The following is a 14806-nucleotide window of genomic DNA, read 5'->3' on the forward strand; positions in this document are numbered from 1 at the left end:
AGCCTGCCCAGAGCCTCCAGCCTCAGCACCCTGCCTTGCAGCCCTCTCATGCTCCTGCATGCCCGCATACTGACAGGCTCACACATTTTCATGGAAAAGAAAGTGCTTGAAAATCACTTGGGATAGTGCCTGCCTATGAAGGTGGGATGCAGAGGAATACCACAGATAATGGGACTGTTGTCACACTGCCCATGAAATTGTCCCGAAAGTTTTGGGACATAATAGGAGGGCTCAAAACTGAGTGTTTGATGTAACAGTAAAAGCCAACTAGAAGATTATGAGTTTGATGAACTGTGCTTAATGTTCAACATGGCAGATATAATCTAGGGGGTGTGGGCATATGCATTTATTTTATCTGTATTATGTTTCTCTTCAATGAAATGTGAAAATATAGTGGTGTTTGCAGCAACCTATCTTTTTTTCCATAATATTTCTAAAATCACCCTCAAAATACTTTCTTCCCTGGTTTATAACAAAACAGTTACCTCTAAAATACCAGGAAAGTGCTGAATGCAGGTGATCATGTCAGAAAAAGGATATACTTTGTGGACAGAGCTTCGAGGCGTGAGGTCACTGAGTCCTGGAGAGCAGCTATGGCTTCACACTTACAGGACTCTTCAGTTGTTACAAGACTGCTTGTTATGGCTCCTAAGAGAGAAGACAGTATTTACTATATTTACTACAATTATTGAACATTTAAATCCCAAGAAAATGCTTGATCCTGTGGAAGGATCAAACCCACGCTATGAGACTACAGCAAGCACTGCAAGCCAGGGCAGGTGGGAAGGAGGAGCAGCAGTGAACAGGGGCTGCTGTGTAGCCAGAGACCTGAGTCCAGGAGAGGGAAGAGAGAGCTCAACTTGAACCATGAAGGAAGCGGAGCAGGATGTTCCTCACCTGCCTGCCTGGATCCTCTACACTCTTTAAATTAGACCATTACTGAGAAAAAAAAATAAAATAAAAATAAAAAAGGGCCTGGCTGCAGATACCAACCAGCCTCCCCTTCAACTTTAATTGTGTCGCCCCACAAGTACTCTTGGTTTCTGACATTTGCGAAATGGGTGCCTAGGGAGGATGGACACAAATCCATTCAAATGTCACATGAGTATAGATGGAGGGAATGACATCATTCAAACAGGCCCAGGTGAATTTAAAATCTAGCAGAAAGTCACAGCAATCAAACTGGAGGAGCCAGTTAGTATGACCAAGGAGTTACCAGTCTCTTCAGAAAGGGAAAGTGATCATTGCTATACTCCACAGTGCTTCTATTGAATCTGTTCCTAAGTCTTGACCTCAGTCTTCCAAATATACAGGGGACCAGCCTCAGCTGTCCTCAAGAATTCCTTTTCCTTCATAATTCACAAAAAAACCCCAACAATGATGACAATTTCACTGTAGTGTAATAATGTCAAGCATCAGTAGATGGCTGTGAGTTCTTAGCTGCATGAAAGGCAATTTAACATCACCTACTCCATAAAGTAAAATAGTTAAGGCTGCACCACTTTGCTGAAGGCTGAGAACAAATTTATCAACAGCTACTGCAGCACAGGTACTGTAGTGAGTTCACCATCCACATCTGAGACTGGAATAATAAGCTTTCGAAAGCAAAGCCTTCTTAGAAGAGAGCCTACAAATACATTTTCAATAAGTTATCAAGAGGTAGTACATATATATAATACCCATCTCTTAATAAATTGTTTTTTTAAAATTACTTGTAAAGGTAACAATAGCATATTAATAAATTTTGTTTATCTAGATATATAAATGCATAGCTGATCAATGTTAAACAATGTGTGTGAGCATGGTAACAGTAAAGTAAATTATACAAAGAGTAAATTATTCACAAGGACATTTCTCTTTTTTCCTGGACTATTTTGGCTTTTTTGTTGTTTTTGTTGGTTTGGCTTGGGTATTTTTTCTTTTTTTTTTTTAATAAATCATGACATTAATACTCCCATTTTAAGAGGAAACTGCAAAATCTGAGGTTGCAGATCTGGCAGTGCAGAAACTCATTTGTCTTAAAGCCAGTGTTGAAATTGGTGTCTCCTTGATTCCACTGAGGCTGTATTTGTTCAGCTCCCCTCTTTGGAACATTCCACTGGTTTTATGGTCAATGTACAAAAAAGAGCTGTTCAAGAGTCAGCTGGAGGAAGGCCAGTTCAGAGCATCACACCAACATGGTTGGTTTCCAACCAACTGCCAGTTAACTTTTTATGTTTGCATTTAAATTCTCCAATGATAGATACAGATCCTGCTTGGATTTTGACTGTTTTAAAAAACATTATTTTTCCAACCAGCCCTGGCAATTGTCCAAGGATATTCTGAATTCTTCTACAGCCCTACTGTGAAATTGAGAGTGTTCCAGTATTTGATATTCAAAATTTGGGGCATTCCTGTTGCCACTGGGATGCCCAACAAAACACACAAAACATGCTAAAGCTGTGTTTTTACACTGCCTTTGTGGTCAAGTCCAGACCAACAAGAAACAATTTTTGCAGATGGTGTTTGTCTATATCCACCAATTTTATAACTGTGCTCTTACACAGCATCTTCAGCCACTTGATGGGATGGCAGGTGATTTCCACTCTGAACCAGGGGAACAGCTAGGCAGCTCTTGAGGTCCCTTCCTACCCAATTTAACTTTGGATTCTACTCCAAACTGTGGAGAGATTCTGCCAATATTTGACACCAGTTTTGCCCATCTGAAAACAGCTGGTGAGTTCATTCTTGCCCCACTCAGATTAGAGAAGATGCCAAAAATACAAGGTTTGGCACTGCAGCAGTTCTAATCTGAGTATTGTTCCCCTGGGGGCCCCCCAGCCATTCTCCAAATGCTGGTAGGCAATGGAGGAGACTCACATCCCCAAGGCAAGTGCCCCCAATTATTCCCATTGCCAACACCCCCAATTATTCCCATTTCAGGAATGCAGATTATGACAGATTGTATTTTTAAATACAGTGAGTCCTTCAAGGTATGATAAGAGACAACATTAAACTAGTTTTAAATACAGTAACTGCTATAACTAAAGAAGGAGCAAACTAGCTCAAAATATGGACTAAAGAAGGAGCAAAACTAGCTCAATTCTTTTATGCCTCTTTTGGAAAGAGGCATAAAAGAATGAAAAGGGATTATACTTCCTGAGAGCATGTGAGTTGATAGACCATTTTTCAAACAGATTAAAAATGTCTAACACATTAAAAAGAGGCGCTTCAATAAGTAAACATATTCAGAAAAAAATCTGAACATTAAGTTATTACTTGAGCATGTTTTGTCATCTGAATTTAAGATAAAGCCTTCATAGCAGTCACAGGTCTATGATGCACTCACACAGACTTGCTGCCAATCATAGGTTCCTGGTGCACACACACCAGTTCACACAGGATGTGCTTTGGAGAAGCAGCTATCCAAACCCAAGATAATATTTTTTAATGCTCCCCAATGGCAATGCTTTTCCATTATGGGAACCTCTCCTCTATGAATCTTATCAGGAACTGCTGAGATGTGTAACTGATCTTGTCTTGGAGCAGCAATTGTCTTACTGGGGATTAAGACAATAATTAATGCAAGGGAGACCTTGTTCCCTCTGACCCAGCTGTGTAACACCACCAGATGTGAGGTGCCACATCGGCTCCAAAGGCACACTAGGAAAGGTTTCCAGTACACAGTAAATTTACAGTAAGGAGACTGGGAAGGAAAGAAGCACTTCTGACATTGTTATATTTTTACTGTAACACAAAGTCACTGAGAAGCTAATGAAAGGAACAGCAGGATAAAATTCAGCCTGGAGGGAAGGACATCACCTCAAACAGTCTTGCATGGTGGTACACACATTCCACGGTACTGCAAAGTGTGTGACTAACCCCAGCTCTTCTCAACAATTTGTCAGTTCTGGGTTTGCTGAGTATTACATAAATTAGGGAAGGGCTTATTTACAAGTTGACAAAGACTGCATGGTGAGTATTTACTAAGATTGTTACATATAAAGTTCTTTGTGTCTCTGACATTAGCTCAAGTGGGTGAGGCAGAGTGACACAGAACTGAGCTCCCCAGGCAGATACAAATATATTTACATCCTAACAAGAGCTATTGCAATACATGCACTTGGCTGGGGAGGGCAGGGCTGGAAAGGGATCAGCAATCTGCTCTTACTGGAGCACCTCCTCTTGTCTGGGTTGAGGGTGTAGCCTTGGTGGCTGTCACAGGAGTAGAACTGATCACCCCTGACACAGACCTGCTCGCAGTCGTGCCTGCCAGGTGCGCACACATCGGCAGCTGAGGGAGGCATTCCAGAGAAAATATCACTCCACATCCAAACTTTAGGGAATATCAACCCATTTCCAAACTTTAGAGAATATCAATCCATAACCAAACTTTAGAGAATATCAATCCGCATCCAAACTTTAGAGAGTATCAGTCCATATCCAAACTTTAAAGAATATCAATCCATAACCAAACTTTAGAGAATATCAACCCATTTCCAAACTTTAGAGAATATCAATCCATAACCAAACTTTAGAGAATATCAATCCACATCCAAACTTTATAGAGTATCAGTCCATATCCAAACTTTAGAGAATATCAATCCATATCCAAACTTTAGAGCTGTTCATAGTGATTCCCATTAGCAAATGTATCTTCATTTGCCTTCACACGAGGATGTTTTTACTGCATGTCGCTGTGCTGTTAACCAGAGCAGGGTGCACAGAGTGTGTTTTTATCTGACTATCAACGTCACAAAATTAGTAGGAAATTTTGGAATACTGGCCACACTTTTTTGCAGCTGTAACAGATGGCAAAAGGAATGGAGCTGGAAGTGAAGAAGTTACAAAACAATTATCCAATAGAATTTCAGAGAACAAATATCTTGATTTTAAGAGACTATTTGGCATTATTTCAGCTCTAATTGAGTTGGAGAAGACACTGTTTTATGGCATGAAAAGACCATAAACAGAAAAGTATATGTGGCTGCTAAAAAAGATGTGACACCCACTGCCAGTTACAAAGTGGGTACTTTATGTGTGAGGCTGCTGTTTCCTGCCAAATTTAACTCGTCAATTCTGAAAGGGCAAGCTGAGGAGGAGTTCCTATATTTGGATATCTTTGCAGTAAGAAGGCCCAGTAAGGCACAAGAAAAAATAAAGGGTGGAAAAAGAGAGAGAGAGAAAAAAGAGTGAGAAAGAAAGAAAGAAAGGAGAAGGGAAAGGAAGCAAAGGAAAAGAAGAAAAAAAAGAAAAGGTAAAAGAAAAGGGGAAAAAAGACTTCTCCCAGATCTAGACTATTTTTGCATCATTTTTTGCACATCTTTGTGATGTAATTGCAACAAAGACCTGGATGGTTGGGAAGTCATTAACAGGATACTGCAAAATGAGATTCAAAAGGGGAAAAAAAGCAAGCATGTGAAGAAAATAATTTAAAGTTTGAGTAAGCAGAAGGAGAATCAGTGCTATTGAAATGAGGTTTGGGATTAGACTCCCAAAGGGGAGGCCTAACTGAATTTACATTCCATCACATGTTTATTGCCTCTCTGTAATGCCAGCTAAGAGCTCATCCTAAGCACCATATTTACAAAATCAGCTCCTAATCTTGGCAGGTAGAAATACTGAGACCCTTTGGCTTCACCTCTTTGAGATGTGAGACCTGTGACTTACCTTGAGAGATTTGTCCAGGAACTTCTTGGAACTGGAAGCCTAAGTTCAATAGTTTGTCACACAAAATATAGTAAGGAAAGGGATTATAGTGGAAGTGGGGGGAAAAAAGGATTTTGCCTGAATAAATCGTGAGACATCCAAAGGAATTCAGAGTGAAGATCAAACCCTAATCAAGTGAAGATAATATAGAACAGATAACAATTTGTAGATAATATATATTTATGTGTACATCCCAGAGTACCAGCTGCATCTACGCTTTTGTTCTCCACAAGAGACCAGCACTGAGAAGAAACATTTCCCTGCATCTTCTAGAGCTTTAAGGCTGGAATATTTTCTAAGGTCCAAACACATCCACCAGAAAGAGCAATCACACTCATGATGGTACAGACTGCAATCATTGTTCCAGCACAGTCCATGCTCTCCCTCATCTCATTCCCTTGTGCTGCTTTACTGAAGAGTTTTCTGACAGAAGTGGTCCACATCACATATTGGATATGGCAATTCATGCTCCATAGGTGTGAAAATGCTGTGAAGTCCTGAACGAAATGCCAAATAGCATTTTAATTTTAACCAAATACAAGCTTCACCCTATTGCAGAAGAGCCAAGGATCTCATATTACTACTGTACCTATGGAAAAACAAAGTTGCCGTGAGTTTTCAGGAGTTGTACAGAAACTCTGGGATAATTTATCAGAAAAATAACATCAATTAGCCAGATTTTTAAAAGCTGTTTGCTTTTAATGGAACACAATTTTTCTTTAATCAGATCTTACCTGAGCAAGTCTTCTTGTCTGGATTCAGAGTGTATCCTTCATAGCAGCCACAGCTGTAGGATCCATCATTACTCAGACAGACTTGGGCACAGTCATGCCTCCCAGGTGCACACATGTCCATGGCTGTGGTGAGCCATGGTTTAGGAAAGAAACCTGTTAATCCCTCCCAGATACTGTTTTAAATGCTCAACATTTTAAACTATAATTTCCTTATGATTTAACCAGTGTCCTACTACACTATTATTTTGTGCTGCAGACAGGTGAATTCAGTTATTAATTATTTAATAGAGGAGGCAGATAATGTAAAACATGACTACACCATATCTCATGCAGTCCTGTCTTTCATCAGCAATCCCAAGAGTCCTGTACATCCCCAGTAAGGATGAAGAAACCCACATGAGATGAGCAATAACTTGCCCTGTGTCAGAATAAGCAGCTAAACAATGTTTATTGAATTCTGTGAAGAACATAAAATGGTAGATAAGTGCCAAACTGCATTTTTCTAATCAACAAATTTAAAGAAAAATGCAATGTTACTGTTATTGGAAACAAGGAAAAGACTACAGCTGAGTTCTCATTTTAGGGTAACTCACAGAAAACATGTCCATCATGAGTTTCATATATTCAAGTAGTCTTTAATTCTTACCTGAGCAAGTCTTCTTGTCTGGATTCAAGGTGTAGCCTTCGTAGCAGTCACAGACATAGGATCTGTTGTTACTCACACAGATCTGGTCACACTCGTGCCTCCCAGGTGCACACACATCCACAGCTTGGTAGGCATGTTAGAGAAACAACCAACTGTTAATAACAAGCAGTTTGGGATGGAGTGCACTCCTGTTTTTAAATATATTTTGATTTGGAATCAGCTCAGAAATGGCAATAGTAATTGAAGGAATTAGAACAAGTGCTAGGAGAAAATATCTACAGTGTCTACATTTGAAGACTTTGTTTCAGCATCTGGCCCTAATGAATGGATCTGTAGGCACAATAAAAAGGACAGTGATAGAATCAAACTACATCTCGCCATTACTTGCAGCTGAGTTTTATTTATTATTTATGTCTAGAATTCTTATTGAAAAAGATACATGTTTGTTGTTTCAACAGAAGCAAACAAGTAGCATTCCAAATCCAAGAATAGTGTTAATTTTTTTTTTTTCTAGTTGAACTCATTATCCAAAGGAATAATACCTGAGCAGGTTCTCTTATCTGGATTCAGTGTGTATCCTTCATAGCAGTCACAGAGGTGGGATGCCCCGTTACTCACACAGAGCTGCTGGCAGCCGTGTCTCCCCAGGGCACACACGTTCACAGCTACAAAGGGCAGTGACAGAGAGCTGCTTCAGTCCCCCCAGAGGAAAGGAACAGGCATTACTCATTCATGCTTACACAAGTACATCTTGCACTCTTTGCTGGATTACTGGTAGTAAATGTCAGTGCTGTGTTGCTGTCACAACAAGTTACAGACCTCCTTTGCAGCACTTCATAGCCAGGAGAGAGAGGTCACAAACGGCACAGAAATAACTCATTACCTGAGGTGGCAGGAGAAAAGATGAATTGAAAATGAGGTGGTTCAACAAGGAGAGATATTCAGCATTCAGTAACATTACATGGGAAAGGAGAACTCAGCCATGAAAAGCTCTTCTGGCTCTTTGTATGCAGTTCCTTTCTATTATGGACAAGGGGAAGGGGAAGGGGAAGGGGAAGGGGAAGGGGAAGGGGAAGGGGAAGGGGAAGGGGAAGGGGAAGGGGAAGGGGAAGGGGAAGGTTAGGTTTTACCTGAGATTTTTACTTAGATTTTTAGTTACTAATTAGTAGTTAATGTGGGTATGGATTACTGGTAAAATCAATCTCCAAAGCAATACCAGTGAGATAAAAAATCAGAAGCGAGACTGCTTAAACCTTCTCATATGTTTCTGAAAACAAGGCAATTTTGTGGCAACAAAATGGCAAAATTCCCATTTTCTAAAACAAGGAAGATTTAGAATTCTGCTAGAAAAGGCTGATAGAGTTGTCTTGTCTTTACATTTTACATGAACAAAATCTCTGGGTGATCTTTTCAAGCATAAGTAAGAAGCTCAGACTCAAATGGTCAGATTTTTGTGGTAGGAAAGTTAAACGTCCACTGACTTGGGCAGCTATTCAAGGCTAAGACTTTTCCATCACTGGGATGGCTTCATGCTGAATAATGCTCTCAGTGCATCAAGAACTTGATTCTAGCCAGCTATTTTTCCCCTGAACATTAATTTCTCTGTTTTCAGTTCACCCTGCAAATAAATTAATTGCCTTGGTCAAAGTGAAAGAAAATTCTAATTGCCACTGGAGAGTCCAGGTTTCTGACCAAAAAGCACTCCAGAGCTGTAAAGAGACCCAGTTTACCACACTGTCTTACAAGACCCTCTTAGATTCATTTGGTTTATAGGAGTCTTTTTAAAGACTGTTTCCTTCACCCTGTTTTTTTCATGAATCCCAGATTCTGGCAAACTGCACGCAGGCAACTCAGAGTTCCACTGGAAGTGTACATGTGTGACCTCTCTGATTTACCCTCCAGCCTTGCAGGGGCTAATTTCTATGCTTCAGCACAATAAACAGTTTATTCCTAAGAACGAGAGATTTTTCTTTGCTGCTATGAAAGGACTTGCTTTGGTGAAAACATGGGTGGACATGAGTGCCATGTTCACAGCACACGTACCTGTCCAGCCAGGTGGGCACTGGTGAGGATCTGGTCACACCAGCAGCACAATGTGCTGTCAAGCCAAACCTCAAGGCATTTCCTGTGCTAATTATTGGCAAAGTGTCCTGTCTGCAGATGGGCTTACACATTTATTTCATACCTAGAAAAAGAGGTTTATTCACTTTAAACATACTCAAAAGGTATGGTGGTAATTTTCAGTAAGGCTCTGAAATAACAAAAGTAACACACTGCCAACCAAGTTCCCAAGGAAGTGGCTGTTATTTTAACCCCTTTACAATGTCATTTATACCTATTTTACCTATTATTTGCTGGAGATTTATTTTAAAGTAAATTTCTTCAAAATTCACTAGAAAAATCTACTTTGCACAAGTTTTTCGTCGGAAAGCTGTCATTTGATTTTTGTGAGTAGGGCTGTGTCACAGCTACCTATAGGCAGTTCTAAATACTCCAGATGACCTTTTTTCCCTGTAAATGACAGTAACAGCCCACTCTGGCCTAGTATTGTTAGTGGAGTTCTAGCCTAAACCAAATACATACAGCATTTTTATAAGATCAGCCCTGAAAAAGCAAAACTAATTAATCCCATCCCACAGCTCCTTGTCTAAATAAAGTTGCAGAGAAACAGAGGGAGGTGTGAGCCTGGCACACTGGAAAAGCCCAGCAAAGCCTAAGGAGTGAAAGCCTGTCCTGAGATGACCTGCTGCTGCATTTGGGCACTTTATCCTGCACCAGATTCCTCAAGCCAGTGCGGTGGCTTACCTGTGATGCTGATTGTCCTACTCTGAACCTGTAGGGAATCCCTTCAGCTCCACACTGACACCCTCCTTGCTTCCCAGTGAGATGGGAAAAGAAACGAGCAGCCTGCACAGCTCTGGTGTGTACCTTCAGTAATTCAGAAAATATATGCAGTGAAACCTTCTCCAGATTGCTGTGACTTCTCTTTCCCTCTAAATATGACCAACTGCACAAGGAGGTCCACTCCTTGTGGTCAGGTCTGTTACCTACACTGAGGTCACTGTTCAAAATGAAAGGCTGTTACTTGGCCTCCACTGAAAAAGTGAGTTGGCTTGTTTGCCCAGTGGATGGTAAAGGAAATATTTAGATGTAATACATAACACTTCTGAAAAACGTCTTTCTTAAGGAGTGGAACCGCTGCAGCAGTCAAAAGAAGCCAAGTTACACTGCTCTCTTGGACTGCTCCCCTTACCACAGAAAGTCTCCCTGAATCTGGATGTCAGCTTTTCAATCACCCCGTAGGTCTCCACATAGAAGACGTGTTCATCCAGGGGCTCGCTGGCCATCATCCTCAGGGACTGCACGTCTGCCCGGTCCACTCCGACCGCGTAGATCTCGATGCCGGCTGTCCGCGCGCTCGCCGCCACACCCTGAACCTGGTCCTGCGGCCGTCCATCCGTCACAACAATGACCACCTTGGGGATGTTGAAGGTCGCCGGCCTGGCGCCCATCTCCTCGGTGAAGACTTCTTCCATGGCAGTTTGGATGGCCAGGCCGGTCATCGTGCCAGCAGACAAGGGCTCAATGCGGGACACAGCCTCCTTCAGAGAGGCTTTGTCAAAGTAGGTCCGGAGGGGAAACTCCACCTTGACGGTGCTGGCATAGTTCATGACGGCCACGCGCGTCGTTCTTTCGCCAACATCCAGGGTATCGATCATTTCTGACAGGAAGATCTTCACTTTCTCAAACTCTTTGGGTCGGACACTGCGGGAGCTGTCTACAATGAAGACGAGGTCTAGAGGCCGGTTCTTGCAGGCAGTGTCTGCCCAGAGGGAAGGAAAACGCTTCAGTCACCTCCTGCATGGGACAAGAGCTCTCACCCAAGGGCAGCGAGTGCTGTCATGGCAAACTACTCCTGCCACATAATGCTGGTTGATTCCTTATGAAGAGGCTTCAATTTATAGTGAGCAACATATTAGAGAGTTGTAAATATTAATTTTGACAAATAATAAATAACTGTTTTTTTCTAAGCATTAATAGCCTTTAAAATGTCTAACTATCCTTGAAACAAAGGGTGGTAGTTTTCATGTAGCAACCAACAAAGAGATGAAACAATTATATATAAATGCATTCACTATTTATTTTCATAAAGCTTGAATTCCAGTTTTTATAATAAAAAATGGCAAAACGTCTGACTAGACCATATAGGGAATGGATTGTAATATATTTTTGGATAGTAACAATATAAACTGCTAACTAGGAATTATTTCTTGTTTGTAAAGCACAATCCAAAATATACAACAAGAACAAATAAAGGCCAACACGGAAAAAGACACAAATGATGTTGTAAAAATGTTTCTTTGGAAATTGTTCTTGTTTATGGCTTCTAGAGCAGAGAAAGAAAAGTGAAATTACTCTTGAGTAATTTTATATGTAAAAATAAACATTTACACACACATTTCCAAAATTCCTCACTGCCAGGTAAATCTAGACAGATGCAGAAAAGCCATAGCTTAGATCAGAGACAAGCATCACTTCTAGGGAGACAAAAACCAATCAAGACAGTCACAGCGTGCAACAGAAATGCCCCCTCCCTGTCCTGATACCACATCCTGACACAGATGGTACCATGTACTTAATTTATACCATCAAGGTTGGATTTGCAGCTAAAAAATGGACAACCCGAAACAGGAATATTTCTATAAAAGAGACATTCTGGCTCATCAGTGCATTAAATAGCAAAATATGAGGTGTTCAGTTTGAATTCACACCTTGAGGGCTGTTTTGGGAACCTGACACACCTCTCCTGGCTACTATCAAGTTGACTTTTATTATTCCATTCCATCTTAAATTTAAAAAATCTTCACAAGTATCTTAAAAGTAGAGGTGGAAACAGCACCTTTTTTTTTTCCCAAGGCATTAGAAACCTTTTTTCTCGGATTCAAGTGAAAAGAGAGGGAAAAAAAAGAAATTGCATAAATTCCCTCAGAAAACACAGCAGCATAGTTGATTTTGCCTTTGGATGGAGTAATAGACCAGACGAATCTAGGATCCCACCCAGGTATATTCTATATCATTCTATGTTCATCCTATAACTCAGTTTTGCCTTTGGGAAGCTGAAAAAAACATGAAGAAAAAGAAATGTTAGTGCATGCATGCGTAGCTTAAGACATGAAAAAAAAAAAAAAGAAAAAAAAAAAAAAGAAAAAAAAAGACAAGCAAGGTTTGTCCAAAAAAAATAAAAGATAGAAAGAAAAAAGAGCCAGTGCAGCGTTTGTAGGTAAAGCCTTTTCAGCAACCTGGTCCTTCCACGAATCTGAAATAAAGATGTTTCGAGCAATGAGCACAGGTAGGGAAGAGCTACGCGGGGTTCCGCGGCGCGGAGCGGCAGCGCGGAGCCGCGGGCCCGGAGCGGTACCTGCGGAGTGGCCGCCGGGGCGCGGCTGGCGGCGCGGGCGGAGCGCGGGGCCCCGCGGGGCCGTGGGCAGCGGCGGCAGCGCCAGCGCCAGCGCCAGGCAGCAGCCCAGGATGCCGAGCCCCCGCCTCATGGTGCTGCTGCCGCCGGCCCGCGCCCGCCGCGCCGCCTTTAAAGCTGCCGGCAGCGGGAAAGGGGACGGGACACCGAGGGGGCATCGGCCGCCGCCGCCGCCTCCCCAGGGCGGGCCGGGGGCCCTCGCTCCCCCGCCCCGACGGGCGCTCAGCCCTGGGGAGAGGGAAGGGGGCGAGGATCAGAGCTCCTCGTTGGGAGCGTGCGGCAGGGCCGGGGTAGGGCTCAAACCTGGACACAGGGGGAGCTGAGACACCGTTCTTCCTTCCAGGCTAATTATGCATTTCAGTCTCCAGGACGGTAGTTGCAAAGAACGGGAGAAAAACTCCTAATCTGATCACCGAGGCACAAGGAACTGCCCGCTCTGTTGCCAAATTTGGCCGAGGACATTTTGGCCAGTTCCTGCAGGAAGCTGCAGTGAGCTTTTGGGAAAGCACAGCTTAAGGCACAAAGGCACCCCGATCTCCAGCATCAGGGCGTTGGAAGATGCTTTTGCCAAATCTGTATCTTGTCGTACTGCAGTGTGAAAAATGCATATTTTATTATTGGCCTTTCGCAAATATTAAAATTAATATTATATGTGTTATGTTAGAAAGTTATGTTGTATTATTTTAAGTAGTGTGTTAAATATAGTTTTAGGTTATAACATAATGTTAAAATAGAAACTATGCTATGTAAAATACTTTTGTTGAAGAGAGGACTCGCAGCGAGATAGCAGCCACAGGACACCTAGATCTTTCAGAGAAAAAGAATTTATCAGAAGAAACGAACTTCTTCCCGCCTCGCTAAACTATGAAGACGCCGTCAGGATTCAGAGGAAGTTGACACTAACCAGACAGAATGGAATTTATGCATCATGTGAGGTATATGAATGTGCAACAGGCTGTTGTTTTTAAGGGTTAGTCCTCTGTTAACGTGTGTCCTTTTTCAGGCTTATTTTGCCCAGAAAGAGGTACCCAGACTGTCCATAACTCTTTGTTTTTATTGTCTCATATTGTCCTAATCCCAATTGTTCAATTTTTTATTACTCTCATTATATTACTATTTTCATAACCATTTTATTATTAAACTTTTAAAATTCTAAAAACAAGGGATTGACATTTTTCACATGCAGGATCTTCTCTCCCATCACCTCCATCAGGGGAACGGGAAGCCTTGATTTAGAAGAGGAACCACCAACTCCCCAACTGTACAGCACCAGGCTGGCACTGACTCACTTCAGCAAGTTCTACCACAAAAGCACAGAAGAGGCCACCATCACATTCCCAAAGGCTGCAAACAGTAGCAGAGAAGAGGGACCACCATCCTTCCAGCAGGAGAAACCCACAGGGCAGGGCTCCAGGGGTGTATAATGGCTTTTCTCTCTCAGAAGACACTGCAGCTTTTTTGAGCAAAAGCACATGCATACACACCCAGACAAATTGCAGGCAGTGCCTGCTGCTGTCAAATACTGCTCACACACATGGTCAGTCTCAGTAAACAGCCACCCACTTGGACAGTCTCAGTAAACAGCCCTTGGCAGGAGCTCTTTGCCCACTCATGATCAGACACACACACACACACACACACACACACACGCACACACAGAGTCCCTCACTGCAGAGACCCAGAGCAGAGTGGGTGCTGGAATCCACATTTGAGCAGCACCCAGTTTCAGCTGGTTCTTATACCACACAAAAGCACAGTGGTCTTTGACACCCCCCCCCTCCCTCACTCCAGAGTCACACTGAAGCTGTCTTTGGATGCTGTCACTGAATGTGGCAGCATCCAAAGATGCCCTGGGTTTGGAGTCTCTGGGGGAGTTCAGATCCACTGCTGCTGCTCAGAATCTGGAAATAAGAGTGCAGCTGCTGGAAGCACTGGGCCCACCCTGGGTACCCCTTCGGGGTAGCCACAAGGACAGCACTGTCAGAACAGGGGCAGAGAGCCTCTGAGACCACTGCACTTCAAAATGTTCTCACAGGTGTCACCTGAGTTAATTAAGAAGGAGAAACTACTGCTGATAGAACAGCCCTAACAGAACATTTTTAAATGTGTACAGAGATACATATTGAAAATACAGGAATAACCCCAGACGTTATATGCTGCAACTATCAGAATCCCTTTTCCCAGAATTTAACACCAGGTACCTCATCTCTCCCAAAGCAGTCAAGTGTTTTATTTCTTCAGCCATACTAAATCATTAAGTAA

General features: G+C 42.3%; 1 protein-coding gene across 1 annotated transcript; it reads right to left on the bottom strand.

Moving 5' to 3' along the window:
* Positions 1-520: 520 nt before the first annotated feature.
* MATN3 (matrilin 3) lies at positions 521-12617 on the bottom strand. Its single transcript, XM_050971899.1, has 7 exons — positions 12488-12617; positions 11716-11735; positions 10322-10913; positions 7611-7733; positions 7069-7191; positions 6423-6545; positions 521-648 (listed from the first exon to the last, which is right to left on the bottom strand). The coding sequence occupies exons 1-7, from the start codon at positions 12615-12617 to the stop codon at positions 521-523; spliced, it is 1239 nt and encodes a 412-aa protein (XP_050827856.1).
* Between the last annotated feature and the right edge of the window lie 2189 nt (positions 12618-14806).

This window comes from Serinus canaria, chromosome 3, assembly GCF_022539315.1.
Source record: "Serinus canaria isolate serCan28SL12 chromosome 3, serCan2020, whole genome shotgun sequence".
Taxonomy (NCBI): domain Eukaryota; kingdom Metazoa; phylum Chordata; class Aves; order Passeriformes; family Fringillidae; genus Serinus; species Serinus canaria.

Bases quoted from the DNA above. Each gene is read 5' to 3' on its own strand.
- MATN3 (XM_050971899.1), bottom strand. From the start codon at position 12,617: ATGAGGCGGGGGCTCGGCATCCTGGGCTGCTGCCTGGCGCTGGCGCTG. The intron at 7,192-7,610 runs GTATTATTCCTT...ATGCCTACCAAG, and splicing joins AGATAAGAGAACCTGCTCAG to CTGTGGATGTGTGTGCACCT. The intron at 6,546-7,068 runs GTAAGAATTAAA...GGCTCACCACAG, and splicing joins AGACAAGAAGACTTGCTCAG to CCATGGACATGTGTGCACCT.